The sequence below is a fragment of the Pteropus vampyrus genome, unplaced genomic scaffold (genome assembly GCF_000151845.1).
Source record: "Pteropus vampyrus isolate Shadow unplaced genomic scaffold, Pvam_2.0 Scaffold139, whole genome shotgun sequence".
NCBI classification, from domain to species: domain Eukaryota; kingdom Metazoa; phylum Chordata; class Mammalia; order Chiroptera; family Pteropodidae; genus Pteropus; species Pteropus vampyrus.
This window is the reverse complement of record NW_011888920.1, coordinates 279957-306562: the sequence shown is the minus strand read 5'-3', so window position 1 is coordinate 306562 and position 26606 is coordinate 279957. Positions and strand designations below refer to the sequence as shown.

The 26606-nt window shown below is 32.3% G+C and overlaps 1 protein-coding gene and 1 non-coding gene across 2 annotated transcripts in view; one reads left to right on the top strand and one right to left on the bottom strand.

The window, feature by feature from the left end:
• DYNC2H1 (dynein cytoplasmic 2 heavy chain 1) overlaps nucleotides 1-26606 on the bottom strand; it is a 274915-nt gene that overhangs the window by 232244 nt on the left and 16065 nt on the right. Inside the window, exons 10-28 of the mRNA XM_023535396.1 lie at nucleotides 26076-26271; nucleotides 23411-23506; nucleotides 20670-20822; nucleotides 19966-20064; nucleotides 18757-18896; nucleotides 18445-18673; nucleotides 17433-17560; nucleotides 13729-13844; nucleotides 12953-13080; nucleotides 9317-9466; nucleotides 8430-8635; nucleotides 7975-8130; nucleotides 7771-7885; nucleotides 6791-6961; nucleotides 5370-5752; nucleotides 3635-3767; nucleotides 3425-3542; nucleotides 1779-1891; nucleotides 1185-1304 (exon numbers count right to left, since the gene is read on the bottom strand). Coding sequence (XP_023391164.1) covers nucleotides 1185-1304; nucleotides 1779-1891; nucleotides 3425-3542; nucleotides 3635-3767; nucleotides 5370-5752; nucleotides 6791-6961; nucleotides 7771-7885; nucleotides 7975-8130; nucleotides 8430-8635; nucleotides 9317-9466; nucleotides 12953-13080; nucleotides 13729-13844; nucleotides 17433-17560; nucleotides 18445-18673; nucleotides 18757-18896; nucleotides 19966-20064; nucleotides 20670-20822; nucleotides 23411-23506; nucleotides 26076-26271 — 2950 coding nt within the window. The remainder of the gene's footprint in view (nucleotides 1-1184; nucleotides 1305-1778; nucleotides 1892-3424; nucleotides 3543-3634; nucleotides 3768-5369; nucleotides 5753-6790; nucleotides 6962-7770; nucleotides 7886-7974; nucleotides 8131-8429; nucleotides 8636-9316; nucleotides 9467-12952; nucleotides 13081-13728; nucleotides 13845-17432; nucleotides 17561-18444; nucleotides 18674-18756; nucleotides 18897-19965; nucleotides 20065-20669; nucleotides 20823-23410; nucleotides 23507-26075; nucleotides 26272-26606) is intronic.
• On the top strand, nucleotides 7177-7295 carry LOC111744695. Its single transcript, XR_002782286.1, has one exon. It is a non-coding gene; the product is annotated as a 5S ribosomal RNA (ribosomal RNA).

Here is a 26606-nt window from a genome sequence, read left to right as displayed (position 1 = left end):
GGTATATCTCCTGATATGATTGTCATTTCCCCAATACAATTATTATGTGACTCTTACTTTTGCAGATTTTTAAATATTGCATTTTTTATTCTAAGTCAATTTAAATCCTACTTGAAAGTTAACAGAGTACTGGGAAACAATTCTAGAGTAACAAAGCAGCCTAACTCTGACTTTGCAAAGACATTATTATTCATTGATGATTACTTTTATTTTTCTCTAAGAACTTAAGATTTTTTTAAATATATTTTAGTTTGACTCAAAATGCTAAAAGATGCATATGACATGAATGATAAAATAGCTAAGAATCTAAAATGTTCCAAGCTTCCTACTTAACTTCTCGTGCTTTAAAAGGACCAACATAAAAACCTGTTCTATTGCTACTAAATGTTTTAATCTAAAAGCAAATAACTCTGAGGAGTTGCATAGAACTTCCTGTGAAAAATCTCTTCACATCTAAATGCCTACCTTTCATGGTCTCTAAAAACTGAAGTTCCTGATGTCCTACACTAGTAGTGTTAGACTCAACCAGCAATAAAACAAATCCCAAACAAGGCAGAATACTTAACAAGTCTTGGTGCTACACTTTGATAAGGTCTGGAACAAATTTTGTAAGATACATATCTAGTATCCAGTGTTTCAGGATTGAGTTCCTATTAACACTGAGCTGCAGCAATCTGTAATACCTACCAGGTAACCTAGCTCTCAGCTTCCTTGCCAACATTTTAGTCCATTAATGTGACCATATTTCAGACCTACACTAAACCCTGCTAAATTTCTGTCAACTGCAACCTCTTAGATGATTCCATGGGAGGTGTGGCGGACAGTGTAGATCCTGTGCCTCTCCATCGATGACAGACTAATTATCTGGAACTAGGAAGCTACTATATGACTGATTCTCCCTCCCAATTCCATTCCCCACCAGCCTGGATTGCTTAGATCTCAGTATGCCTTCTGTTTGAAAGCATTTGAATTACAGCAAATTAATGGAGCTAGAAGAGAACTTCACAATCAGGCGGTTCTTCCCTCACATTTTATAGTTAAGGGACCTGAGACTCAGAGTTAAGTAATTTCTCAGTGTTAACTTTTAGGACAGAGATGCTAGTTGTCTGAGCCTCCTGAAATCTAGCTCAGGGGTCATCCCATGATACCATGCCCAGCTATATTCTAGACATAAACCCGCTTACCTGTGAAGGGAATAAGGATGGGTCGACTGCACCTTGAGAACTTCGTCCAGTAGTAACACATTCTGTCAATAACTGTGTCAAAGTTTGCTTCATTTCCAAGGCTAAATCATTTAACCAAGTCTGAAAATAAAGTTAGAAAATAATATATACAAGTCATAAAACAGATATATAATCTATTGACTGACATTATTCTTTTATTTCAGGAGATTATAATTTCTTATAATGTGTTAAACCCAGTTATCTCATTTAGTTTTCAATAGAAAATCTTTGCAACAAATCATAAGATTCCCATTTTACAGATAAGAAAACTGAGATTCTAAGTCACATAGCTAATAGGTTTAGGAGCTAATATTAATATCCAATTCTTTTTGACTGCAAAGCAAAGGCTATTTTTATAAGTACATGCCACCTTCTGAAAACTAAAACTCCACAGTCTCCTTAATATCAAATCATTCAGAACCTAACAAATCATTTTTTAAAGAGATGAAACAAGTTTCTTAAAATGCCTAAATTAACCAACTTTACCCTACAAATTGACTAAATCATTTTTGATAAAAAGTTCATATAGTTAATTCTTTTTATTTTCATACTTACTTCTACATTATTTGATAGAAGAACTTTATTTTTAAAAGGTACAACTTCTCCCTCTAAAGATTTCATTGCAGTTATGTGTTTTGATTCCTCATCAAAACACACACTGTTAATACCTATAATAGAAAAGCAACAATTTAAATGCAAAATGATTAACCATGTATTATTAGACATCATACATGGTTATCACATAATGTATAATGTATACCTCATAATATATATTACAAAGCAACAGAATTGTTAATTCCATTTTATAATGTACTAGGACAGCTTTTCATAACCAAAAACTAGAAACAATCCAAGCCCACCAACAGATAAATGGATAAACCGTGATATAGTCAAACAGTGAAATGCTATTCAGTAATTAAAAGGAATAATATATGGTTGTATGTATCTCAATACACTATGATAAGAAAAAAAAAAGCCAGACACAAATGAGTGTAAAAAACATATACTGATGATTCCACTTATACTGAGACAAAAAGATAAGAGGAAAGGGGGAGGGTAAATAGGACTTCCCTTCCCTCAAATTCACATATCACCTTAAAGTTAAACTCTGCAAGTTATTATTTTCAATATAAAGAAGGAAACTAAATTTCAGAGACATAATAATTAATAACTGGCTAACAAACAATAGAGGTAGAACTTGAATGCAAGTCTTCTAATTCCAAGCACTCTTTTCAGTACCTCCCATAGCCCAAATCACAGTTACAGGTATAAACACCTTAAAACTTCAGATATACAGTGGTTACTAAATCTATAAAGCACCAGAGAGTAAATATTTTAGATTTTTACAGACCATACAGTCTCTCTGTCAACTATTCAAATCTGTGCTTGTAGCACAAAAGCACCTATAAGCAATAATGGACATGACTGTGTTCCAACAAAACTGTATTAAAAAATAAAAAATAAAAACCTGGCCATGAGCCAAATTTGGCTTGTTGGTCTATGGTTTGCTAATCTCTAATTATAAGTGAAGATGATGAATATTTTTTACTTCTTAAAGTTACCTGGAAATACATAGCTCTTTTCCAATAAATAAAATATTTTAAGAAAAAAGTCATCATTTCTGTAGCAAACCAATTCCATTTACAATTACCCAAAGAAAGCAATTCAACAATATCAGAAGCATACAGCACTATTACTCTACACTTTTCACCAGGTAATCTTACCTATTCCCATATAGTAATTATTATCTACATACAAATAACTCCCAATTTTACATCTCTATCCCGGATCTCTCTGCTAACAATAATTGCCTATTAAGTAAGACATCAATTGCCTCCACTTGAATGTCACTCAGGAGACCTTCAACTCAGTAATGAAGGGGTATGGTCTCCTTCACTTCCAAGCCTCTGCACAACCTATTCCCTCTGCCTCCCCATCTTTTTCTATCTAAGAAATCACCTTCTTTCTGATGTCCCAAACTGAGCTAAGTGCCATCATAGATGCAGTTATTACACCACATATTTATATCAGCCATAGGAATTATCATATTTGTCAACTTACTGGCTTGTCTTCCCACTGAACTGAAGTTGTTTGAGTGTATGACATGTATTTTATTTAACAGGCTATCTCAGAGTCTAACATTATGCGTGGCAGATAGTTGAAACTCAATAAATATTTACTGAATAAGTGTTGAATCTTACCAGCAAACAGTTTCTTAAGGTGAGACTGAATCACTGATGGGTTAGTAGACTGGCCCAGTATTTCTAATAAGTCATCATCACCAATAAAATAAAATCTTGGAAATGCTGAGCGTTTTTCCTAATAAAAATAAAACAAAAAGAATAGCCTTCTCATGTCAAATAATTAATATTTTAAGTGCTATACAATTATATATTTTAAAAAAAACACACCTCCAAAAATTCATTTAATGATTTCTGACATCTTTGAAGCTGATCAAGTATTGTTAGAAGAGAGTTTCTGATTCCTGCATGAGTAGTTAACGTTGTGACTCTGTTGTCTCTCTTGATGTCAGTCATTATTGATCTATAGAAGGAAAAAGCCATTTTCACATGTTTTAACAGTTTTTAGGCTGATAGATATTGAGATATTTATTTACTTTTTCCTGTTTAAAACACTATATAACAGGAATACATCATTATCCTTCTTATATTTATAAAAATAATAAATACTCCATTACCATTTTTAACCTATCATATTACAAATTACCTTATTTCACTTATTCATTAAACAAATACTAAGTCCTACATCATGAAAGTAACAGTCTATTAAATAATTTCTCAAAGTATTTAAATCAAATCATGATAAATGCTAAGAAGGAAAATTACAAAGTACTTTTAAAGTGGCTAATAAGGCAACCACTAACCTATGGCTTCTTTGAGAAAGTAATTTAAGTTGAAGTCTGAATGATGAATAAGAAGAAAAAGTCTGTGAGTAGGAGGGAAACAGTTTCTGGCAAAGATCCTAGAAAGAAGCATGGTGTGTTCGAGAAACTCAAGGTTAGAGTCACTAAAGCAAAAAGGAGAGCAGCACAGGAAAAGGTAGAAAAATAGACAAGCAAATCATTCTTTATCCTTAGAGTAATAGGAAACCATTTTAAAGTTTTACTTAAAACAATAAAGGAAAGAAGTGATGAAACTTCATTTTTAAAAAATTATTCTAGCTCTTTTATGAAAAACTTATTAGAGAAGACAGTAAGTCAGAAGGTTAAGCAGTAGTCCAAGTTATGACAACAAACGTACTTCAGAATAATCAAAGAAATAGAGATATAAAATATATTAAGTGGGTTAAAATCAACAAAATTTGGTAACAATGAATTTGGAAGTAAAGGGAGATGTCAAAGATATCCATAATATTTCTGCTTTGGGCAATTGGGTGGTATCATTTGTTGATACAGAAATCTGAAAGAGAAAAGATTTGTGGGAAAGGAATTGGGAGATGGGGGGTAAACTTATGATTTTAGTTCTGACATGTTGACAGTATATTTGGAACTCAGAAGAGAAATATGGGCTTGATATATAAATTGAGGAGACATTAGCAATAGAAGAGAATAGATGCTCACAGTAGATAAGATAATCTAAGGAGAAAGACAGTAAAGAAAGAACCTAAGACTGAAAACATGAGAATGTCTACATCTAAATGTTTTGAGAGGGCTGAGGAGTAGAACCAGAGACAGGCAGAAACCCAGGTGAGGACAATATCAAGAAGCCAAGGAAAGAGACTTTGTAGAAAAGAAGAAATGCTCAACTCTATTAAAATACCAATCAGAGATAAAGTAAAATAAGGAATGAAAAATGCTCATCAAATTTACAACAGTAAAGTAACTGATGACTTTAGAATATATTTGCATATATTACATATATGTATATATTTAAGAGTTTATTTATTAGCATATATTGTATTTACTTGTTTATTTATTTGAGCAGTAAAAACAGAAACCAGATCAAAATGGTTCAAAAAGTAAATTGCTTAATGATAGAAAACAGCTTCTCAGAAAGATCCAGTAGAGAAAGAGGCTGTATACACAGATGATGTTAATAATGTAAAAGTAATTAGCCTGTATTAAGCACCTCATAATATGAACAAAAATCTTCCGTATGTGTCTATGTCTTATGTAGCTGTACTAACCTAAAATCTTCATCAACTCTGTTGAAGCGTGTCTGTTCTTTTGGCAATGCTCCACGGCCAAAAATAGGTTCCAAATATACCCACTTTCTCTGAATATGGTTTAAATTCTGTAGGTATTCATCTAATTCTGCAAGTTTTCTTTCCCAAATTGATACTTTATCTTCAAATCCTTTATAATAAGGAGAATCCTTTAAGGATTGAAGAAGGCATCTGTTATCTCCAACTTGATTTACTATATCTTTCCAGTCTTTAATCAGCTTGATAGTTCGACTTTGGCTATCTTCATAATCAATCAATGTAAATACTGCTCCAACGCCCCAAAGATCAAGTTCACGTAAAGCTTCTCTGATTGTAACTTCACCTTGTGCCCGACTGTTTAAATCCTATTTAACACAAAAATATTCATATTTATTACTACTTAACACAAAAATATCCATATTTATTACTTCAACATTAATTGTCATATAAATAAATTATAAGAAATCTATTTTAAAAGAAAATATATTTTTATCTGGCTTTTCACCATAAGGCAAAAAATATATAAGTGGATATATTTTACGTGCAGTAAAAGAGAATTACTAGTTAATATATTAATGGATTTCAGATACTAAGTATCCAGGTTCACATGGTAAAAGTATATACAAAGTTCTGCCTTACCCTTTTTACCTCTATAAAAGAAATTTCAAGCATCCATTGGGAGACACAAAACAATCTGGCTTAAAGTTTTGCAGACCTCAGACATTTTATTGTAACTTAATTGTAAATTCTGATACATCCAAAGTGATTAGCAATCATCCAGAGTTATCTTCTACAGCAGTTGTGCTTTATAACCTCACCATTTTATAAATATACTCCAGGATTATCAACAAACATAAAGGTATACATTTTAGATAGGAAATAAAACAATTTGATATCTACACTGAATTTTACACTGAATGGGCAGAACACAACAAAGAAAGTCTGCCACTTATGATAAAACTGTAACAAGTTTTACTTTTACCTGAGACTTTTTCTAAATCTGATTAGCAAATTGATTCTTGGTTTAGCTCTCTGGATTTTTGTATCCCTTAGTTTCTGTTTATATATATGCCATGACTTTAAATGTATTATACATAAAATGATTTCTATTTGTTTATTTTTTTGTTATGCTGACTCCCTTGTTAAAGTAAGACATTTTTAATTTTGTATTTTTTTTCTCTCTCAAAGAAGGGATTTATAGTATTGTTTTTCTACTCCCATACACAGTGGTACACACATTCAGATGTATTAGTAATGAAAGAACAATGAAATAATGGAAGACTATCACTATTTTAAGAGAAGAAAAATATTTAACTTGAGGTTTTATTTAAATAACAAAACATGAAGCAAAATCATGTTAACAAAAGTTAGATATATAAGATATTTATAAAAGTGATTCTTACTTTAAGGTCTGAAGCTTTGGCAACAATTTTATCAGCTACTCTGAGAAGATCACCAAATACTAATTTCTCTAGACTAGTACCCCTAGGAAGGCCAAGTAAACGAAAAAGGTCAAGCCAGTGATCTGGAGAAAGATGTTCTCCTCTCACATATTTCAAGATAGGAACTGCAATCTGTTAAAAAAAAAAGAAGAAGAAGAATAAGAAGAAAGACATGTTGACACATTAGTGTGTGTGTATGTGTGTGTGTGTGTGTATAAGAAAAATGCAAATTATTATTTACTGTTATGATTAGATATGAAAATTTTAATTACATCATCTTATTAACAATCTTAAAATCACATTCTTAAACAGAATTGTATAAAACTTTTTATTAAACATGGCTATCAGTCTACGGCCAGGCCACCCTGAACGAGCCTGATCCCATCTGATCTTGGAAGCTAAGCAGGGTGGGGCCTGGTTAGTACTTGGATGGGAGACCATCTAGGAAGACCAGGTGCTGTAGACGTAAAAAATAAAATAAAAAATACGAGATTGTAAGCTGCCAAGGTCCTTGCAATCTGTGAGGTCAACCAAGGGTTGCCTCGCCTAAAAAAATAATAATAATAATAAATAAACATGGCTATAAATACATAGAAATTTCCCTTTGTAGCTTAATATATTTTAAAACATGACCTAAAATATTTATATTTTATTTTAGGGTAGATCTATATCTTAAATATGTTAAATGACCCATATATTAAATTTTGGTAGGAAGTATAAATACTCTGATTTATAACTTTAACCATAATTTTTTTACTTATAACTTCTTTCATATTGGTAGCAGAAATACAAATTATTTCTATGATTTATTCTATACTTCCTATTTTTTCAAGTAATGGAATCATTTAAAAATATGTAAACTAAAATTACAGTTTAGTCACATGATAAAAGATACAAAGTTCCAAGATCATTTTTAAATAGAATAAGTAAAACTATCTTACTTTATATTTGTCAACTTCTGATTGTAATTTCACTGTCATTACTGAATGTTCTTCAACCTTCCTTAATCTGTCATGCCAACTCATCAAAAATTCCTCAAACAGATATGTCTTGGTCCTATAAAATACCAGAAACACACTTTAAAATCTAAATTCCCCAAAACACTACTAAACTATTAAAATATAAATATTGTTTATGAATCAAACCGAAAAGTAATCCAATCTTCATTGGCCATTTCCTGAAATCCTTGCTGAAACTCTTCATAAAGTGTCCAAACTTGTACACAGCTCTCAATGTCTTTAGAGATGCTGCATGCCAATGAGAAGTTGGGCTCTTCTAATCCAAAATGATGACAATCATCACTATAAAAAAAAAAAAATGAAATATCATTAAGTGTTTAAAAAAGGAAAACTGTTAAATATCAATGTTATTTAAGTGCATTCCCCGTGTGTGTGTGTGTGTGCGTGTGTGTGTGTGTGTTGTAGGTAGGTGTATTTGATAGTGGAGGTACACAGTGGGGCCAATGCCTACCTTACATAAAAATTTTACTTAGGCATGGGCTCTTCTAAATTCATTAACATTCAGTTTTTACAAAGGAGTCAAAGTGAAGTTGGTAATATATATAAACATATTTTATGTACACAATAAAGGGAAAACATACACCAGCTTTTTTCTTATGACTTCAAGATCATCAAACTCAATTTTTTTCTCTTTTATTGACTTTGCACTCTTATCAAGGGTATTTTGCTGGCCAGCTTCAATAACATCATCACCAGGTTTTAGCTGGTCCCAACGAGCTTTAAATTTTTCCAATTCTTGATAATAGATCTGAAGACGTGATTTCACATTTCCTTTCATCACTTCAATCTGTAAGCCGATAGAATTTATATCATTTAATTCAGAGTAAATTCTCACTTTATTTTCACATTTTTATTTCTAACATTTTCTACTGAAAGGTGAAAAACTATCAATACCAAATTTTCAAAATATTATTTTTAATTACTGATTTCAAGTGCAATAAAATAATTCAAAAGCATAAGTTAGATAATAAATTTACGACAGATACCCACAAACATAACCATTAAGAAATAATTCATGTGATTAATGGTACCTATCACAACTATCAAAAGGTGATATGACAAAAAAAAAAATGTTTGTTCAATGACTACCAGTTGTTCTACCAGAGGGCATTTCCCAGACTCCCATGCAGCTAAAGGCTGTAAGACAGTTTCTGGTCAACAGGATATGTGTGCAATAGTTATGTGTAACTTCCAGGTTAAAAGACACCATACACAGTAAACAAATTCATTCATAAGAAAGACTGAAAATAATGCTATAGGCAGTCCTGAATACCAAGAAGTGAAGATAAACTATGTGAAATGATAATCATTATATAAGTGTTTTACTATATAGAAGTACTAAGGGAGGCCAATTTCATCAGCAATAGAAAATTCTTATAAACCTGAGTTATAATGGAATAAAGATAAGCAAGAAATCTTAAGAAAAAATTAAGTTTCCATTTTAACAAAATGACTGAAAGGTTCTTACCTGATCTTTAATCATAAGTTGGTGACTTTCCATCATCAATTCAAATTTATCCCACTTAGCTTTCAGATTACTAATTGTTTCTAAACCTCTACCTGCCACAGTTCGTAAAAGTCTGTTTTTATCTTCAGCTTCTTGAAATAAGGGCAAAATCTAAAAGTTAACAAAAATAACACATTGTTATTTTGTTTACCTATTTTATCAAATTTCTTTTTTTCAATTAAGTTTATTGGGGTAACTGGTTAACACAATCCTATGATTTTCAAGTGTACATTACCATTTGACATCTGTATTTTCTATTGTGTGTTCACCACCTAAAGTCCAGTTTCTTCAGCTACCATATATTTTATCCCCTTTACCCACTTCACCCTCCCCTTATCCCCTATATTTAACCACTGTTATCCTATATACCTCGCCCGCAGTCCCCAACCCGACTAGTAACCACTACTCTATAGTCCTCTGGTAACCACCAGTCTATAGTCCACGTCCATGAGTCTCTGTTTGTTTGTCCTACTTATTTGTTGCAAATTTCTTAAAATTCCATTTATTTTAATTTTTGTTTCATGCTTTGCTTTTTAAAATCAGATTTTTGCTTTTAAATAATTCTTAAATTCTTGGCTATAAAGTTTCAACTGCTTACTTATTATAATTTACAAACTCAACCAAGGCACTCTGACATCAGGAATTTAAAAAGGATAATAAAAGTGATAATATGAGATTGAATAAAACCATGAATCCATGTTCAAAGTAAAGTTCTTATTACAAATGTTCCACACATAAGAAAATGCAAAAAGAGGCTTCTAAAACAACCGAAATTAATGATTATCTAAGAGTTAACTAAATTACCCTACTTAATAACAAAGGAAAGACATGAAAAAAGGTACTTAAGAAACAGACAAATGAATAAGTAAAATCAAACTCCTGCATTCAGTTTCTACTTAAAATGCCCTAAATTGTATAGTTAGCAGTTTTAACAGTCTGGGAATAGGTCAATAGGTGCTAAAGTGCTTGAATTGCCTCTAAGCCTTTTAAAGCACAGTAAAACAATAGTGTCGTATAAATTAATACCTGTACATTTACTAATCAACAAAGCAATAACGGCCATAGAAAGATTTTTTTTAAAAAATCACTGTGCATACTTAATCAACAATAACAACAACAAAAATTGAAATATGTCTGTATGGCCAGCTGGCAACCCCTGGGCATGATCAGTTCCATCTGGAAACAGAGAGAACCAATGGACCAAGAAGCCACATTGTACTGTAAAAGTCAGTACAAAAAAAAAGAAAAAAAGAGTAGGATTCTAATTTCCTACATGAGAACAGAACTTAGGTTAGCCTGTAAAGACTTTATAACAGTTTCCTAGTCTACTTGCCTCCATTCCTACTCCTTCAAATCCACATACCAACAGAGACATCAAAACATAATTCTTGCTGCTAAAAACCAGCAACAACTCCCCAATATCTACAGACTCAACCCTAAGATCCTTAATGAGGCTCACATGACCTAGATTCTGCCTAGCATTTTACATTCTCATGTCACTTCTTGCTTCACATGTTGTTCCCAGTATACAGCATCTACTCATCTTAGTTTTTGTGATGACACACTTCATTCTTTTCCTCTCATTTCATTCTCAATCTCTTTTGCTGCTTCCTCCTATACTCAAACTCTAAATTTTGGAATGTCCAAACCTGGTCCTATAACCTCTACCGCATGTTAGCAACCAGATGGTCTTAGTCTAATTCTATGGTTTTAGATATCATGGATATAAAGATGACTTCCAAATTTATATCACAAGTCTTTACCTTTACTCTAAATTCCATATTCCTCATTCAACTTCTACCTGAGATCTCAATCCCCACCACTTCCAATCTTCAAACACCTTTCTTCTCTAGTCATCCTCAGCTCAATAATTAGTATCATTAGCTTCCCAGCTGCTCAAGCCAAAAGGCTAAGAGACATGTTTACTTCTCTTTCTCTAATTCATCAAAAGATCTTGGTTTTAATTCTGAAATATATCATCAATTTCCTCAGTTCTCTCCATCTCTGCTACTACATGGTAATGTTTCTGTCATCTCTCATCCACCAAATGCAATATCCTACTAATTAGACTTTCTGCTACTTTTGTCTCATTCCTATCCATTCTCTACAGAGCAGCCAGAGCAATGGCTTCAAAATGTAAACCACATTGTGTTGCTCTCTGCTTAAATACCTCCAAGGACTTTCTATTACCCTTAGGAAAAAAATCCAAACTCCTTATGATTATCTAAAAGTATCTTCATAATCTGGTCCTTGAATACCTCTCCAATTTCACCTAATATTTTCTTCCTTGAATACTATGATTTTCTTGGTAACTTTCTTGACAATATTTACATCTATATCTTCCTTGAGCATACACTAAGTCCCTTCCCTACCTTAAGATCTTTGTATTTGCTGTTCTTTCTACTTAGAATGATCTGCCCCCAGACCTCAGAATGGTTGGCTCCTTATCTTTCAGGTCTGAGTTCAGATGTCATCTCTCTGAGGTCTTCCATGTCCACCCACCCTAAGTAGCACTTGCCCAGTTGAGCATGCTTGTTCTCTCACTTCTCTGGCTCCTCCCGCCACTCTCTCTTCCTCTTCCCCTCCTTCTCCTCCCCCCCCCCCCCCGCCCCACACACACACACGAATGTGAAGTCCATAAGAACAGATAATGTTCACAGCTGCAACCCCAACTCCTAGCACCATGCCTGAAATATATTGGGTAATCTATAAATAATAAATAATGAATTAATATGTCTGTGCTTTAGCTAACTGCCACAGCTCATAATGCTGTTCCTTCTTTAGTCTTCTAATAGAGAAGTATACTTTATTTGCCCTTAAACCGTCTTTATACCTTTAAGCCTATCATATCATAAAAAGTTTGTAATTCCTCCCACCATGAAGGTGTATTATTTAAGTCACCTTTAAACTCTCTTAATAATTTTAAGTCTATCACATAGTAGGGATACATAAAAGATTGTATTCTGATTTGAATTATTTCTCCTCCTCCTCTAAACATAACTCAAATGATCCATAATATATTTTATAAAACTTTGGCTTGCTTTTTCTGGGCTCTAGCCTTCTGGATACTGTTTTCATGAATCTTTACCACACTCATCTTTGTCTCTAATTATGAGCTGCTCCATCGTGTGTGTGTGTGTGTGTGTGTGTGTGTGTGTGTGTGTGAGAGAGAGAGAGAGAGAGAGAGAGAGAGAGAGAGAGAGAGGAAGGAGGAGGAGGAGGAGGAAGGGGAGAAGGAGTAGGAGGAGGAGGGAGGGAGAATTCCTAATTCTTCTCTAACTTCATATTAACCATCCTAAGATTACAACCCTGGAAGTAACAGCATGAATTATTTAAATTTAGTCTTATTCTAATATGCCACATCATAAAACAGACTGCTATTTTTTCTGAAGACAATAATAAGCATTATTGTTATTGTTTCATTATACCACATAACATCAATAGTCCGATCATGAGTTGATCAACTGGACCAGATTACACAGACTTCCTTATAATACTGAAATTATCTGATATTTCTAATTAATCACAAAAAATACCTAACGTAAACATTTCCAATGCAGTAAAAACAAATTAAAAACTTTATGTTGTGATTCTCACCTCTGGTTTCTGCTCTTGTAGCTTACTATATTGTAAATTTGCATCACCTATCTCTTCCACAGACTGGGGCATAATTGATAAGACTGCCATAGCTTCAGTCACAAAGGTATCAATTTCATGTAAAAGAGCTGGATAAGTAACATTGAAATATAAGAAATATTATTACCACGAAAAATATTCGGTTATAAAATTTCTAAATCAAAGTGTGTTAGACTGTAATCTAATACATTAAACTCTAAATTATCATTTGCTTTCATATAACATAATTTCAAAATGTGTAATAAGCAAAGAAATTTCTTCTCATGAAAGTTTACTTGTTTCACATTGTACTTAAAAATGTTAAGTAAAAGGTAAAAATATATTCATTCTTAGTAAATTTTACTCAAAATTGGGGACTTTTTCAGTCTTTTAAATAATATGCTAAAACATCTCAGTTAAAAGGAAAAAAGAAAGTGTACAATTTTAGAAAATAGTAGTCATTTGAAGAGATAAAAGGAACACATTATAACCAGAATTGCCGACCTTCTTCCATAAGATATGCAACAGACACTAGCTCAGACAGCAAATAATAAAAACGCCTTTATTTTTAGACCTCTTAGAAGTTGAACATAGACCTTCTTATTTATTAAAGTTATCATTTTAAGCATATTTTATTTATAATACTTTTTGTATCAGTTTTTATTTTAATCATCATTGAGATTCATACTTCATAACTATCAAAGTACATACCTCTCTCCTATAATTAAGTAAAAATAAAAATAAAAATATATCTTTACCCTGGATGGACTTCTTCAAAGAAATAACAAGCATATCAAATAACTTCTGGATGAGATCGTCAATCACAGTCTTCACAGGGCTACAATTAATATTTAAACAATCTACCTTGACAGCACTGAAAAATGCCAATGAACATATTTGGACATTAAAAAGGCTAATTAGAAGAAAAAATTCTCACATTGTGATTTTTTATAATACATTTTAAAATGTAACTTAAAAGTATTATTGTGATCTTTAAGCACATTTAAATTTCATTTAGCAAAAATGTCTTACACATACTATTATGAAGTTTTTCATTAAACAATGATTTTGTTATATCATTGTATCAGTTCATTAAGAAAGGCAGTAATTATAAATTGCTAAAGTATCAACATGAATATACTTAAATATTTACAAGCTTTATTTGTCACAGTATGTAATACACTTTTTAAAATATTTATAAAATAAATTCACTATCCTGTAAAGTACGAACAATAGTGATAAGGAAAAGAAAATAGAGATAAAAAGTGAATATAGATTATTAAGGCACTAAGAAAAAAAGACACTTCTTATCAAATTGACATAAATATAATGAATTGTTAATGCATATCTTCAATTGTGTGGGCAAACACAACTCTCTGAATTGTTGGTACAAGTATAAAATAATGCAACTTTTGTGAAGAGCAATTTGGCAAAATGTATCAAATAATTTTAAAATAGGTATATGCTATGTATAGCCTTTGTCTTAGTAACTTCGCCTTCAGAATTTATCCTAAGGAAATTTTCAGGGCAGACTCCAAGATTATACACAAGTTATCTTCATCAAAGTAATAATTATAATAGCAAAAAATTAGAAACAAGCTAAATGCAGAAATGCTTAAATAAATTATTGTACATTCATATAATTAAAAATTACATTTTTGAGCACTAGGTAATAACATGGCAAAATACTAATGAAATAGTGTTAACTAAAAATGGCAGGATACAGTACAATCCAAATTTTGTAAGTATATGTGCTAATATGTCCAAATGTACTAGTTTAATTATCAGAAAAAAGGCATACATTTATAAGAACGCTAATTCTTTGCACAGCACTCTTAATGCAAATTGTAATGTTCTAAGCAAACAGAAGTTGAACCAGACTTGTTTATCTGAGGAAAATGTCATATATTTAGCTTAAATTATACAAAGTTAAAAAAAAAAAGTCTGATAATTTTGGTCACAAAGATTATTTAGAAGACTACTTGTCCTTTTTAAACCATAGAGCCAGGTAACAATCTTAGAAAGCAAGTTTACAAGTGTTAAATACTCACAGATTTATTTTTTAAATGTAATTTTCTCTTAAAGTTTCATTTATTTATTCTCAATTACCCACTAACTAGAGAAATTTAAACTGCACCAAAACATGTAAGAGCCAACTTGCCTGATAAAGTTTATGTGATTTTTGAATTCCTGACACATAAAGTGTCAAGATTTCTAATATTTGATACATGAAGATAGATGATTTTATAAACCTAAAAAATTATACTGCATTTTGCTAACAAGTTGACATAAAGTGATCTGATTATAGCACAGTTATACTGATTATAGAATCCCATGGAGAAGACTAACATTCGCCTCTCACTTGAAAATCTTGATAACATGCAGCTGAGGCTCTATTCAGCCATAGATAAAACGGAAATAGTCAGACAACCTACCCAAAAATTATATCCTTACTATAGTATCTGAAATAACATCATTAGAATATGGCTTTTCTAATCATACTGCATAGTTTCAAAAAGTACCCATAAAATAAATGTATGTATATACGTATATGTTAGCTTAGAGGAATACATGTTAACTTATTAGCAAGAAATAACAAAACGAAAAAGGTAATGTGAGACAGGCATTCTTTTTGTTTTGTTTAGCTTTGGCAGAGAAGCATAAATAGGAAAGCTTCCACAATAAGGAATGAACAAATAGTGGTAGCAATAGAGGTCCTTGAGCAGTCAGGTGACAGCATGAAATCAAGCAAGACGGGCATGACTGGGATCAAAGACAGTATCCAACAAAGATTAGAAACCTCATATAGAAGTATTACAAGAGCTATCTTTTCCTTACTTCAAACTAATATAATGGCACTATCATTATTCGAATCGGCTAAGTTCAAATCCTCATTATTTGTCTCTATTCCTCATTCTTCATCTTTCTCTACAAATAATACCTCTTAATACCTTATATTTCCTTCTCCCCTTTTGAGTACCAAAAACTTAATTCAATTAATTGTTACTGGTCGTTTGGATGATAAGAGACTAACCTCTCTTCCTCCAGGATCTCTTTATTCAACCATGCAGCTTGTTATTTCCAAATTAACATTCCCAATGTAGAGCTTTGGTACTGACACACTTCTGTTTAGAAACCTTCAATAGCTAGCTAACCATTCCAACATGAACGAAATCCTAATTCCCCAATTTAGAATGTAATACTTTCCCAAATCTATACCTATCCTCCCATTTCCAGGAACATCACCTCTAGTCTCTAAGAAAACATTAATTCTAATCAAATTTTCAAATAATCAACTTATTTTCAGCATATAAATCTCTCTCTTGAGAGTCTCTTCTTTAACCTCCAATACTCATTTCTATATGTCAAAATCCTAGTTCGAGTATTTCTCTTAACAAAAGTTTCCCTGATTTTGCCACAAATGGATGAATATCATCATCCTGTAAACCTTCATAGCCTAATTCAATCTCTAATATGGAGTATAGACTATTCCATCTGATATTAATAACAATTAATAACATTTATTGAGAACTCATCGTGCCAATAATTTATATGCAAATTACTCATTTAATCCTCAAAATATTATGAAATAAATACTATAGTTGTAACTATTTTAAAGCTGAGAAAATTGAGGCTCACAAAGTCTAAATGATTGTCAAAGTCATGAAGCTGGTAAGAGCCATCAACTCCGGAGCCCACTCTGAACCCCTAGGTGTATTTGACTTAATCATCAAATATATTTGACTTATTGCACTACCAGAGAGCAAGCAAGGTGATCTTAGGTATTCTGCCTTCTTCTTCGTTTTACTCTCATAGGACAAGATTTTATGTATTACATATGCTCACCAAATATTTATTGAAAGAATGAACAAATGAATTAATAAAAGTGATATTATTCTTTATAGATAATATATACACAATTAAATGAGGCCTTTCATAGAGCTCATTACAAAGAGTGGTTCCAGTTATATAAATTTCAAATAGTGAGGGGGATATATTCTCAAGTAGCTGGGTAATGAGATGCCCCTCAGAGTGTTTCCTCCACATTTAGGGCAATACTAGGTGCAGCACTGTGTTGTGTGCCTCCCAGGACATTCTTAATGGAAGCAGAGCAGTATAAAAGCAGAGTCAAATGTCATTAGTTTTACATCCTCTACTATGCTCTTGGCAGTAGCTTCTTACCATTCTTAAACTGTGCCTATGCATAGCATATATTAGTTCCTCATGCCAGATCTGGATAGAAGCCACTTCCTTCAATCTAGTCTATCCAATTAGGATCAGCAAGCAGAGTCTTAGTCTCAGTAATGCCCTACTCAGGTGACACTCAAGTGTCATAGCTGAGCTCTTGAGGAGGTATGAAAGTGACTTACTTGACTTCAATGCCACTAAGTAAATAGTACCTTTACTGTCCCATGGCAAAACTGTTATGTTACATAAGTGCTACTACTTTAACTTCTAATACCTTGGAAGTCGTTCTACTTCTTTTCCTTTTATTTTCAGTGCTTTAAAGTTTTTCTCCCAATCATGAACAGTAGAAAGATGCTTTTCCACTAGAGCTTCCATATCAACTTGCCCAATTACAATCCATTCCTATTTAAAGAATGAAAAAATATTATTTAAAAAAAGAGAACCAATAAACATTTTAAAGATTAGGATCTAACTATTAATAAAGATTAGGACTCAACTAATAAAAAGAGATATTCAAGTAAATTTCAATTTAAGTATCTAAATATAATCATTACTGCACAGTCTAAAGAATGAACAGAAAAAAATGATTTAATATAAAATACAATGACCATAAAACTCTTTCAAAGAGATTGAAAAACCCTTTCTTTAGAGTCTATTCTCAAAATTGATGTATACAGAGATAGAATCACTTCTTTAAAGCCAAGAGCCACTACAGGATACAAATCTGAAAGTATCCACATTCAATTAATTCTAGAAACCTAGAATACAGAAGCATTGTATTGCCAGTTATGAAACTGGTCAAATTTTCAGTCATAGTCTAACCAATGAACATAAGTGAGCGATAAATGCAATTAAGGTTTATCTTTGCAGTTAGTTGGTAATGATGCACTTAAACAAAAGATGCTAAATCATCTCGATCTCATTAACTTTGAAGGCTTTCCTCTACGGATTGTTCTTGTTCCAAAGAATGGAGAAAAGGACATATTTTCCTGAAAGGAATTAAAATTGACACAACAGAATCATGTCACATTCCAAGTTGACAAAATAATTTTTAAAAAGTTAGTTTCTCGATCTTCAAATAGTTAAAGACAAAAAGAAAAAAATGTTTTGATGTAACTTTTTATCAGTGGCATTAATATAACTTGTATAAAAATCCTCAACCCTGGCTCTCTAGTTTGCCATATTTTTATTTTATGCCACACAAAATATACTATTAATTTGTGCATTTAATACTAATTCAATCGGATGAAAGATTAAAACAGGATGGAAAATTACATTTCCCATACCTTATGTTGTTGTAAAACAGCTAACAATCTCCTAAAGAGATCTTCTGCTTTGCTGAAAATAGTCAGAAATCCACTTGCATTTCTATCAATCATAATAGAAAAAATCGATTCATCTCCTGCTTCACCCACTCCTTTGAACTGATTAGGGATACCGATGAATCTCTTCATTTCTCTGTAATATTTAGCCCGGATTTCTTCAAAAGGAGGCCTGAATTGTAACCGTCCTTGTCTGAAAGTAAATAAGTAACTTTGAAATATAAACTACTAGAAAATTATAAATTGAAAATTAAACTGTGTTTCAAAAAATCTTACTTGTACGTTAAGTCTATATTTATTTCTGGTAGATTCTCATTAAGTGCTTCTAAGCCCATCTGATACTGATGTTCCAGAGCTTTGTACAGCTGATGATTCCAGTGCTGTTTCCACGCATGCATGTCACTTGCTTGGAATCCCTAATATGTTACAGTTACATTTTTTATTTAAAAATTAGATAGTAGGGTTTTCATTTAATGCTTTCATATCACAAAGTAAAATTACATGCAATAAAAAATCATTTTAAATATCTTAAAACTTGCAACTCCTTAATTGCTACTTGTATTATCAGAGTTTAGATAGAATCAAATATGAAACTCTCTAATTTTCATGTTTATTAACAGAACACAAAAAGGTCAGTAAGATTTAAAAAATCAAGTTAATACTAAACAGATTTTATATGGATTTTATCTCATGATAACGGTAATGAAAACAAGAGTTTTTTGTGTTTGTGGGAACTGTTTTAGTCCTTTTTCAAAAATCTATATCAAGTATAGCTCTTCTCTTCCCTTCCTACTCCCTAAACAATTCATCACACATTTAAAATTAGGTTAAATGTAAAATCATGTTAAATGTAACATGTTAAATGTAAAAAGAATACTTAGGATACTTTACATACTTCTTTGCTTCCACATAACCATAAATATATCAATTCTAATACTTCTTGTTTCTTTTAAAGTTCTAAGGATTGAAAAATATATGTGAATATGTAAGAAATCTAACTCATATTCTATCAAGATCCCATTACCAGATACTATGTAACAGGCTCTGTACTAGCCACTTTGGTATATATCATTTCATATCAAAATGTGTATAGAAGTGAAACTTTGCCCCCAAAAAAGTTCTAAAATAGACTCATTTCGATCATTAAGCTTCAGCTTAAACTTAACTTTGTGTTCTAAAGATGTTACAATCAGCTAAAAGAAAACTAACAAATGATAGATATCCAACACCAAGTCAGAAAAACTACAAACTCTGAATTGAGTGAGATATTTGAAAATCTGAAAGACAAATAAAAACTTTTATATTTTTTAAGTGTAAATGCATTGTTCATTTATGGTCTTTAAGTATAATTCAGTAAAATTCTAAATTTATTAGGAATTCTTTAGTAAAGATTTACAAATAACATAAACTTTTCATCAGTTCATATATTCACATTCTGAAAAGTTCATATTTCAAAGTGTAGATACATAGTAAAACATACTCTACCTGTGCTTCTACACTTGCTAAGCCAGTTCTCAATTCCTGTAATCCATCTTTCCAACGCTGCTGCTGCCGAAGCAGATCAATATTCATAAGAATTACCACCTGTTAAAAATAAGAACACAGTAGTATCAAAGTCTCACCTGATAAATAGTAGTAACTTTCCGTAGAACTGGACAGACACCACCCTAACCAAGTGCTCAAGGTGAACTCAATCTAAAATAAGACATATCAATACCTGATTGATGCATTGAGAAAGACAAACATCATTTCCGTGGCATTCCTGGCAAAATTGCATAATCCTAATATTTAATCATGAGAAAACATCATTTAACCCAAATCAAGAGATATTCTAGAAAATAACTAACCAGTACTTATCAAAAGTTTCAAGGTCATAAAAACAAGGAAAGACTGAGGAGGAGGAGACTACAGAGACTCAGCAATTAAATGCAAGATAGGATCCTTGAAAAGAAAAAGGACATTAGTGGAGAAGTTTTAAAATTCAAAAACAGTCTATTTCTTAGTTTTGATAACTATATATAGGTTATATAGGTTGTCAACAACAGAGGAAACTGGGTGAAGGGTAAGTATGAACTCTCTATTATATTTTTGCAATTTAAGTCTCAAATATTTTCCAAATAAGTTATTTAAAATTATATCCTAAATACTTTTTAAACAATAGCTTATTCAATATCATAAATAAAGTATACCTTTTCACAAAATGTAGTGTGCCATTTTCTCAGTTTTCTATTTTCAGTAGCAAGTCGTTCAGCAGCATTTTGGAGTTTTTGAATGTAGCCTTCTAATTCTTTAGGATTATCCCAAGTAATTTGTGATTTTCCCCCACTTCCTGCTTTTGAATTCTAAGGTATAACAAATGACATTTGGTACTTAAACACATTTCTTTTTTCCAAAAGATTCAATATTCTACATCATAAGTTCAATTATCCCTAATACCAACCAGCAATAAAAAGAACATATAATTTTTCCATTTTATAAATGATAAACAATCTGGCCAAGATTGAGTAGCCCCATTCCTTCCAGGTACTCCCTCTTATGAGTAAAAAAATCCCTGGACATAACATAACAAACAAGCATAGGAAGAGTGAAAGGTAGAAATAAGAAGACAGTCAACAAATAAACTTTGGGAATGGAGAAACAAGACACCTTATTGTCACCCATATATCCAGGACAGGGCACTGGAGAAGTCTCCAATCTGGAACTACCCACAGGGATAAATAAAGCTCCAGGAGAAGCCTACGCCCTCTAGCCAAAGGACAAGGAAAACAATGGCCTAATAACAGAAAACCATTTTAGTAAATACCACCCTACTCCAACTAACACCAGTGGAAAAACCACCTCTCTGCAGTTTCAGTGAGACCAAGTGAGGAGCAGATCTTCCACTCCCTGCTTGGCAAAGACTGGTAGTGCTCCAATTCCCACCAAGGTAAAGTCAGCAGGGCTGAACAATTCTTCTGAGTGTTTAAAATCATATTGGATGACTGAAACAAAAAATTATAACACCATCTGATCTACGTATGCAGAGGAAATACTTACAACAAATATGCAAGAGTGGAGAGAGTAGAGACCAAATAGAAGTAAGGTTTCTCTATTTCACTTGAAATGGTAAGTGGTAAGGCATAGCAAGTTTCTGAAATACAGCAGGCCCTCAATAAATAGCTAATGAAGGAATGAAACTAAACAATTATATAATAAATTCAATAAACTACTCTATACAAAAAGCATTTATTGATAATTACTATATATGACTTACTGTTGTATCACTTGAGAGTATGAAAATATAGAGTCCCTGCTCTCCAATATTCTACAATATAGTGAGTTATATTGAATTGCCAGAGAATTATAAAGACTCTTAGAGTTCTCTCTCCTCCTATCTTAGTTTTTTATCCACTAATGTCTCATTTAACATATATTAAATATAATTATTTAGTTCTTACAACCCAATTTCTCAAAATAAGTTTCCTCTTCAGAAATATCAAGATATTATTTTGAATACAACAGAAAAGAAAAAGCTCTGAAGGCTTACAATTAAAACAATCTACATATTAGGTGAAAATGTCAAAATAACAGTCTGATGCCGTTTGCAAAATACACACTTATAAACATGCACAGAAAACAAAGTTTAAAAGGTACCAGACAGTTAAGAATGGACATTTCTTGCTGGTACAATTAGAAGACCTTTTTTCTTTTTGTTTACCTATATTTTTGAAACTTTCCATTATAAACTCGTATTGAACTTTGGCAATAGGAAAAAAGTGTTTTTATAGGTTTCATATAATTTTATATATAGATTTCATGTAGATTTATACAACTTCTAGTTAATTTTAAGCCTGAGAACTAGTGTGCAGAAACAAGTTAACATAGCAAGTCTAACTGCTATCCCTTAAAAAACCTGCTTGAAAAACTGGCCCTTAGTGAGCACCTGGTAACTTAAAGTTTGGGAGGGTTCCCATCACCCTAACTTTTAAGAGTTGCTCACTGTACCTAAACAATATGGTTTATGCTGAACACTTGATTCGCTTCTGAGAACCTGGAATTTTGGTACATAACTAGGCTGAAGATTCCTACATGACTAGCCCTCAGTAAAAACCTGGACACTAAGTTGCTAATAACCTTCCCTAGTAAGACAACACTTCACTTTGTTACAAGTTGTTGCTGGGGGAATTATAATGTCCTGTGTGACTCCACTGGGAGACTACTCTTAAAAGCTTAAGCCCGGTTTCTCCAGGTCTTCACCCCATGCACCTTCCTCTTTGCTGATTATGCCTTACATCCTCTCACTGTAATAAATCATTGCTATGAATACAACTATACACCAAGTCCTGTGAGTCTTCTTAGCAAATCAAAGAACCTGGGGGGTAGTCTTCAGGATCATGACCCAACAAGTTACCTACTTTCAAATAAAAGAAGAATAAAAGGGTATATTCCTCTTCTACATAATTTTTCAAATATGTCATTTATGAAGATTAAAAACATAGATTTCAAAAAGTTAGCAGTCACATAGTAACATATAGTTTAAAAACTACTGTGGGTTCTCCTAATTTCATATGCGTGGTTATTTCAATACACATAGATAAAGAGCAAATAAATTTTAAATTGTAAAATCAGACAATTGAAAAGTACTAAAGAGTCTTGTGTATAAAGACCTCACACTTCAGTGAATCAGAAAATATAATGGCATACAAATTGTATATTATACATATTAACTCAATTGATCAAAATCAGCACCAAAATATGTGAAACATTATAACCATTTAAATCTACAGTTTGAAAAAAATGTTACTCATTAAAAGTGAGAGATGTCATTGACGAGCAACATACAGCTTTAGATCAATGGCTATATTAAGCTGGAGGGTATACTAAAAAACTAAGAAATAAGATACACTTCATTTGTAAAATCTAATTATAATAACATGAAACGTCCACTTACCTTAATTATCTGTTCAAATGCTAAGGCAGATTGTAACATCATTGGCCTCTGACTTTGAATCATTTGTTGATCAATAGAGTTGTAAAAATGTGCCACCTACAAAGTAAAAGATCTAATTAGCAAAAATCAATAATAAATAGCACACCTTTTTTTTCCATTTTTATTTGTCTGAATGGAAATAACTTCTAAATTCTAAAATTTAACAAAAAATAGTTTTTTCATCTCCACTACAGCATTTATGCATGTATTATTATACACAATTAACAAATTGTGTTGAGTTCCTATAATTTGCCAAGTCATATCCTGAGGGCTGATTAAACAAAGATTATAAAACCTATTACCCTCATCTCTTGGCAAGACCAATGAAACAGGGTCCTAATTCGTCTCTCTCTTTTCAATCAAGGCCTCCTATTGTCTATGCAGAGCCTTCAAAGCAGTCAGGGCAGTCCTTTTTTAAACATACCTTTTGCTTACTCAAAACCTTCCAGTGACTTCCCAATACATTTGAGAATAAAATCCAAACCCTCAAAACTCTTACCTAAATCTTCCTATGGTTTCCCAATATACATAAGAATAAAATGCAAATCCAAAATCCATGTCCTTACCCAGCACAAACATTTTATATAAACTGTCCCTTTACCCCACCATAAATGTCCCTCATTGCATTGTGCCAAATTGGCCTCACCACTATTATTCTAACCCACCAAATGAGTCTCTTTTCAGGAACTCTGTATGTCATTCACTCCCTCTCTCTCCAATATTCTTCCTCCAGATATTTGCATGGTTCTTTTACTCACTTTTTATCATGCCTCTTTACAAATATTACCTTTTCAAGACCTATCCTGATCACTTGGGATAAAATAGCGGTCCTGTCACAATCCTTTTACTACATTTTATTTTTCTTCAAAGTACTTATCACTACCTAATGTTGAATTATTTATCTGTTTGCCATCTATCACCCATACTAGAATGATAGCTCCAAGAACAGTGCCTAGCAAATAGCAGGCACTCAATAAACGTTTGTCAAATTAATGAATGAATCAAGAAATAGAGATACCCACCAAGTACAATGGTGGACAAAAGAGGACACTGTCGACTCTGTTGGAGGAAAAGGAGAGGTCCAAGGAAGATCAAGTGGAGACCATGGAGAAAGTTTAAGGAGACCATCTTTTAATTTTTGTATCACCAGCACCTCACAATATTCTTAGCACAGAGGAGATGCTTAAAAAATATTTAACTAATTTAACTTCTTTCCACTAGTATTCATTAAACTATGCTTTATTTGGTGGGGGATACCCACTCCCCTTATTCTATAGCACAACAGTCCCAGAAAAAGTCCAGTCAGGAAAACTAGAAGCAACGGAACACATACTATTACAAAAATCTGGCCATACTGCTATCTAGCCAACATCACTTCACATTTCCTACTCTAACTAAATGTCTGCTAATAATAATGGTCTATATATAAGTAGATCTTCCCGATTGTTCTTCCAGGAGTAAATACAAATACTATGCGACCATTCATTTATCTCTTGAGCTCCTATTGTGTTAAATACTTTAGATACAAAAGCAAGCAAACCTCTCTCTTTCTGAAATGACCACCTGCACCAACCCCTTGTGCTCTTGAGAAAACATATGTATGCTCTTCCAGACTCAGATCAAAACATCATTCCTCTTTAAAGATTTATCTGATACTACCTCTATCCCTACCCAGGAAAAAAAATTGAAAATTACCACCCCTATGCTTTCGCAGGACTTTCTGAACATCTATAACATAGTACTCATAATATATTAAATGTTATCTATTCGTTCACATATCTGTCATCATTATATCAATCAAAATAGAATAAATATGGGCTTTGCAGTCAGAGTGACTTGGTATCAAATCGCAGCTTCATAACTTACTAGCTGTGTGGCACTGGGAAAATGATGTTACTAATTTAATCCTCCATAGATCAAGTGACAGGATTAATTTAAATAACAGGATTAATTTAAATAACATCTACCAGAGGCTTGATGTTTAATAAGAACTCAATGTTCAGTTTTCTCTCTTCCACAAGACCAGTGGTTCTCAACCACAGTTGATTTGCACCCAAGGTGATATTCGGCACTGCTTAGAGATTTTTTGATTGTCAGGACTAGGCATGTACTACTGGCCAGAGATGCTGCTAGACATCCTACAATGCACAAGACATACCCACAAAAAAAAGAATCAGTCCAAAATATCAAAAGTGCTGTTGCTGAGAAACCCTGCACCAGAGTGTGATAGTAATATATTCATTTTTATATCGTCACTACACTGTGCCTGGCAGTAGAGATGCTCAATGAATCTTTGTTGAACAAAGAACAAGTGAAAGGCAAAATACACAAGATACTGTTCCTGTCCTCTAAGATCTAAATAATCAAGAAAGAAAAAAAAATATTTTTTTTAAGCCAGAGTGATTTGCACACTGCACTGCACACAAAATAAGGAACATTCAATTAAAGGAAGACAAAGAAAGTAAATTTTGAGTTTGGAATTGAAGGATGACTTCGAGTTTTCTAATCAGAAAGAACATATCAGTGCATGGAGACAAGTTCAGAGAAAAGTCAATTTTCATATTATTAAAATATTCTAATGTGATGAACTCAGAATAGCCATGTTTTCAAAAATATAATTTCATACTTGTTTAAGAATAATTGCTTGCTTGCAGAATTTCTGTGCAATGTTTGCAACTTGCTGTATTTTGGCAGGAATAACAAAGCCAAGTGCAGAAAGCTGACGAACTTCTCTCAGAAGAATCACCAACCGATCTGAATAATGCACTTTTAATGATCCATCATTAGGATCCAATTCCATAATTCGACTATTAGCTTCAATACTACAAAACAAAATGAATAACTTTTTAAGTTTCATGGTCTCACTCTTCCGACTGATGAAAAACACAATAGTTTTTTTGTAACTTTTCTGTGAATATAGCATTAATTTAATTACAGTTGTCAAGTTATCTTTTTCCCCATTGTATCTCACAATTCGAATCTTGATAATAAGCTGCAATATCTAAAATATAACATTATTATTTCAACTAAGCAGTTTTGAAGTTGGAAAAATCAATCTCAAAAAATAAAATCAAATCAATTTCTTAACCTTCAGGTAAGAATCAAAACTAACATCACATCCACCATAAAGAGAAAAGGTTTTGGTTCATTTTCTAAA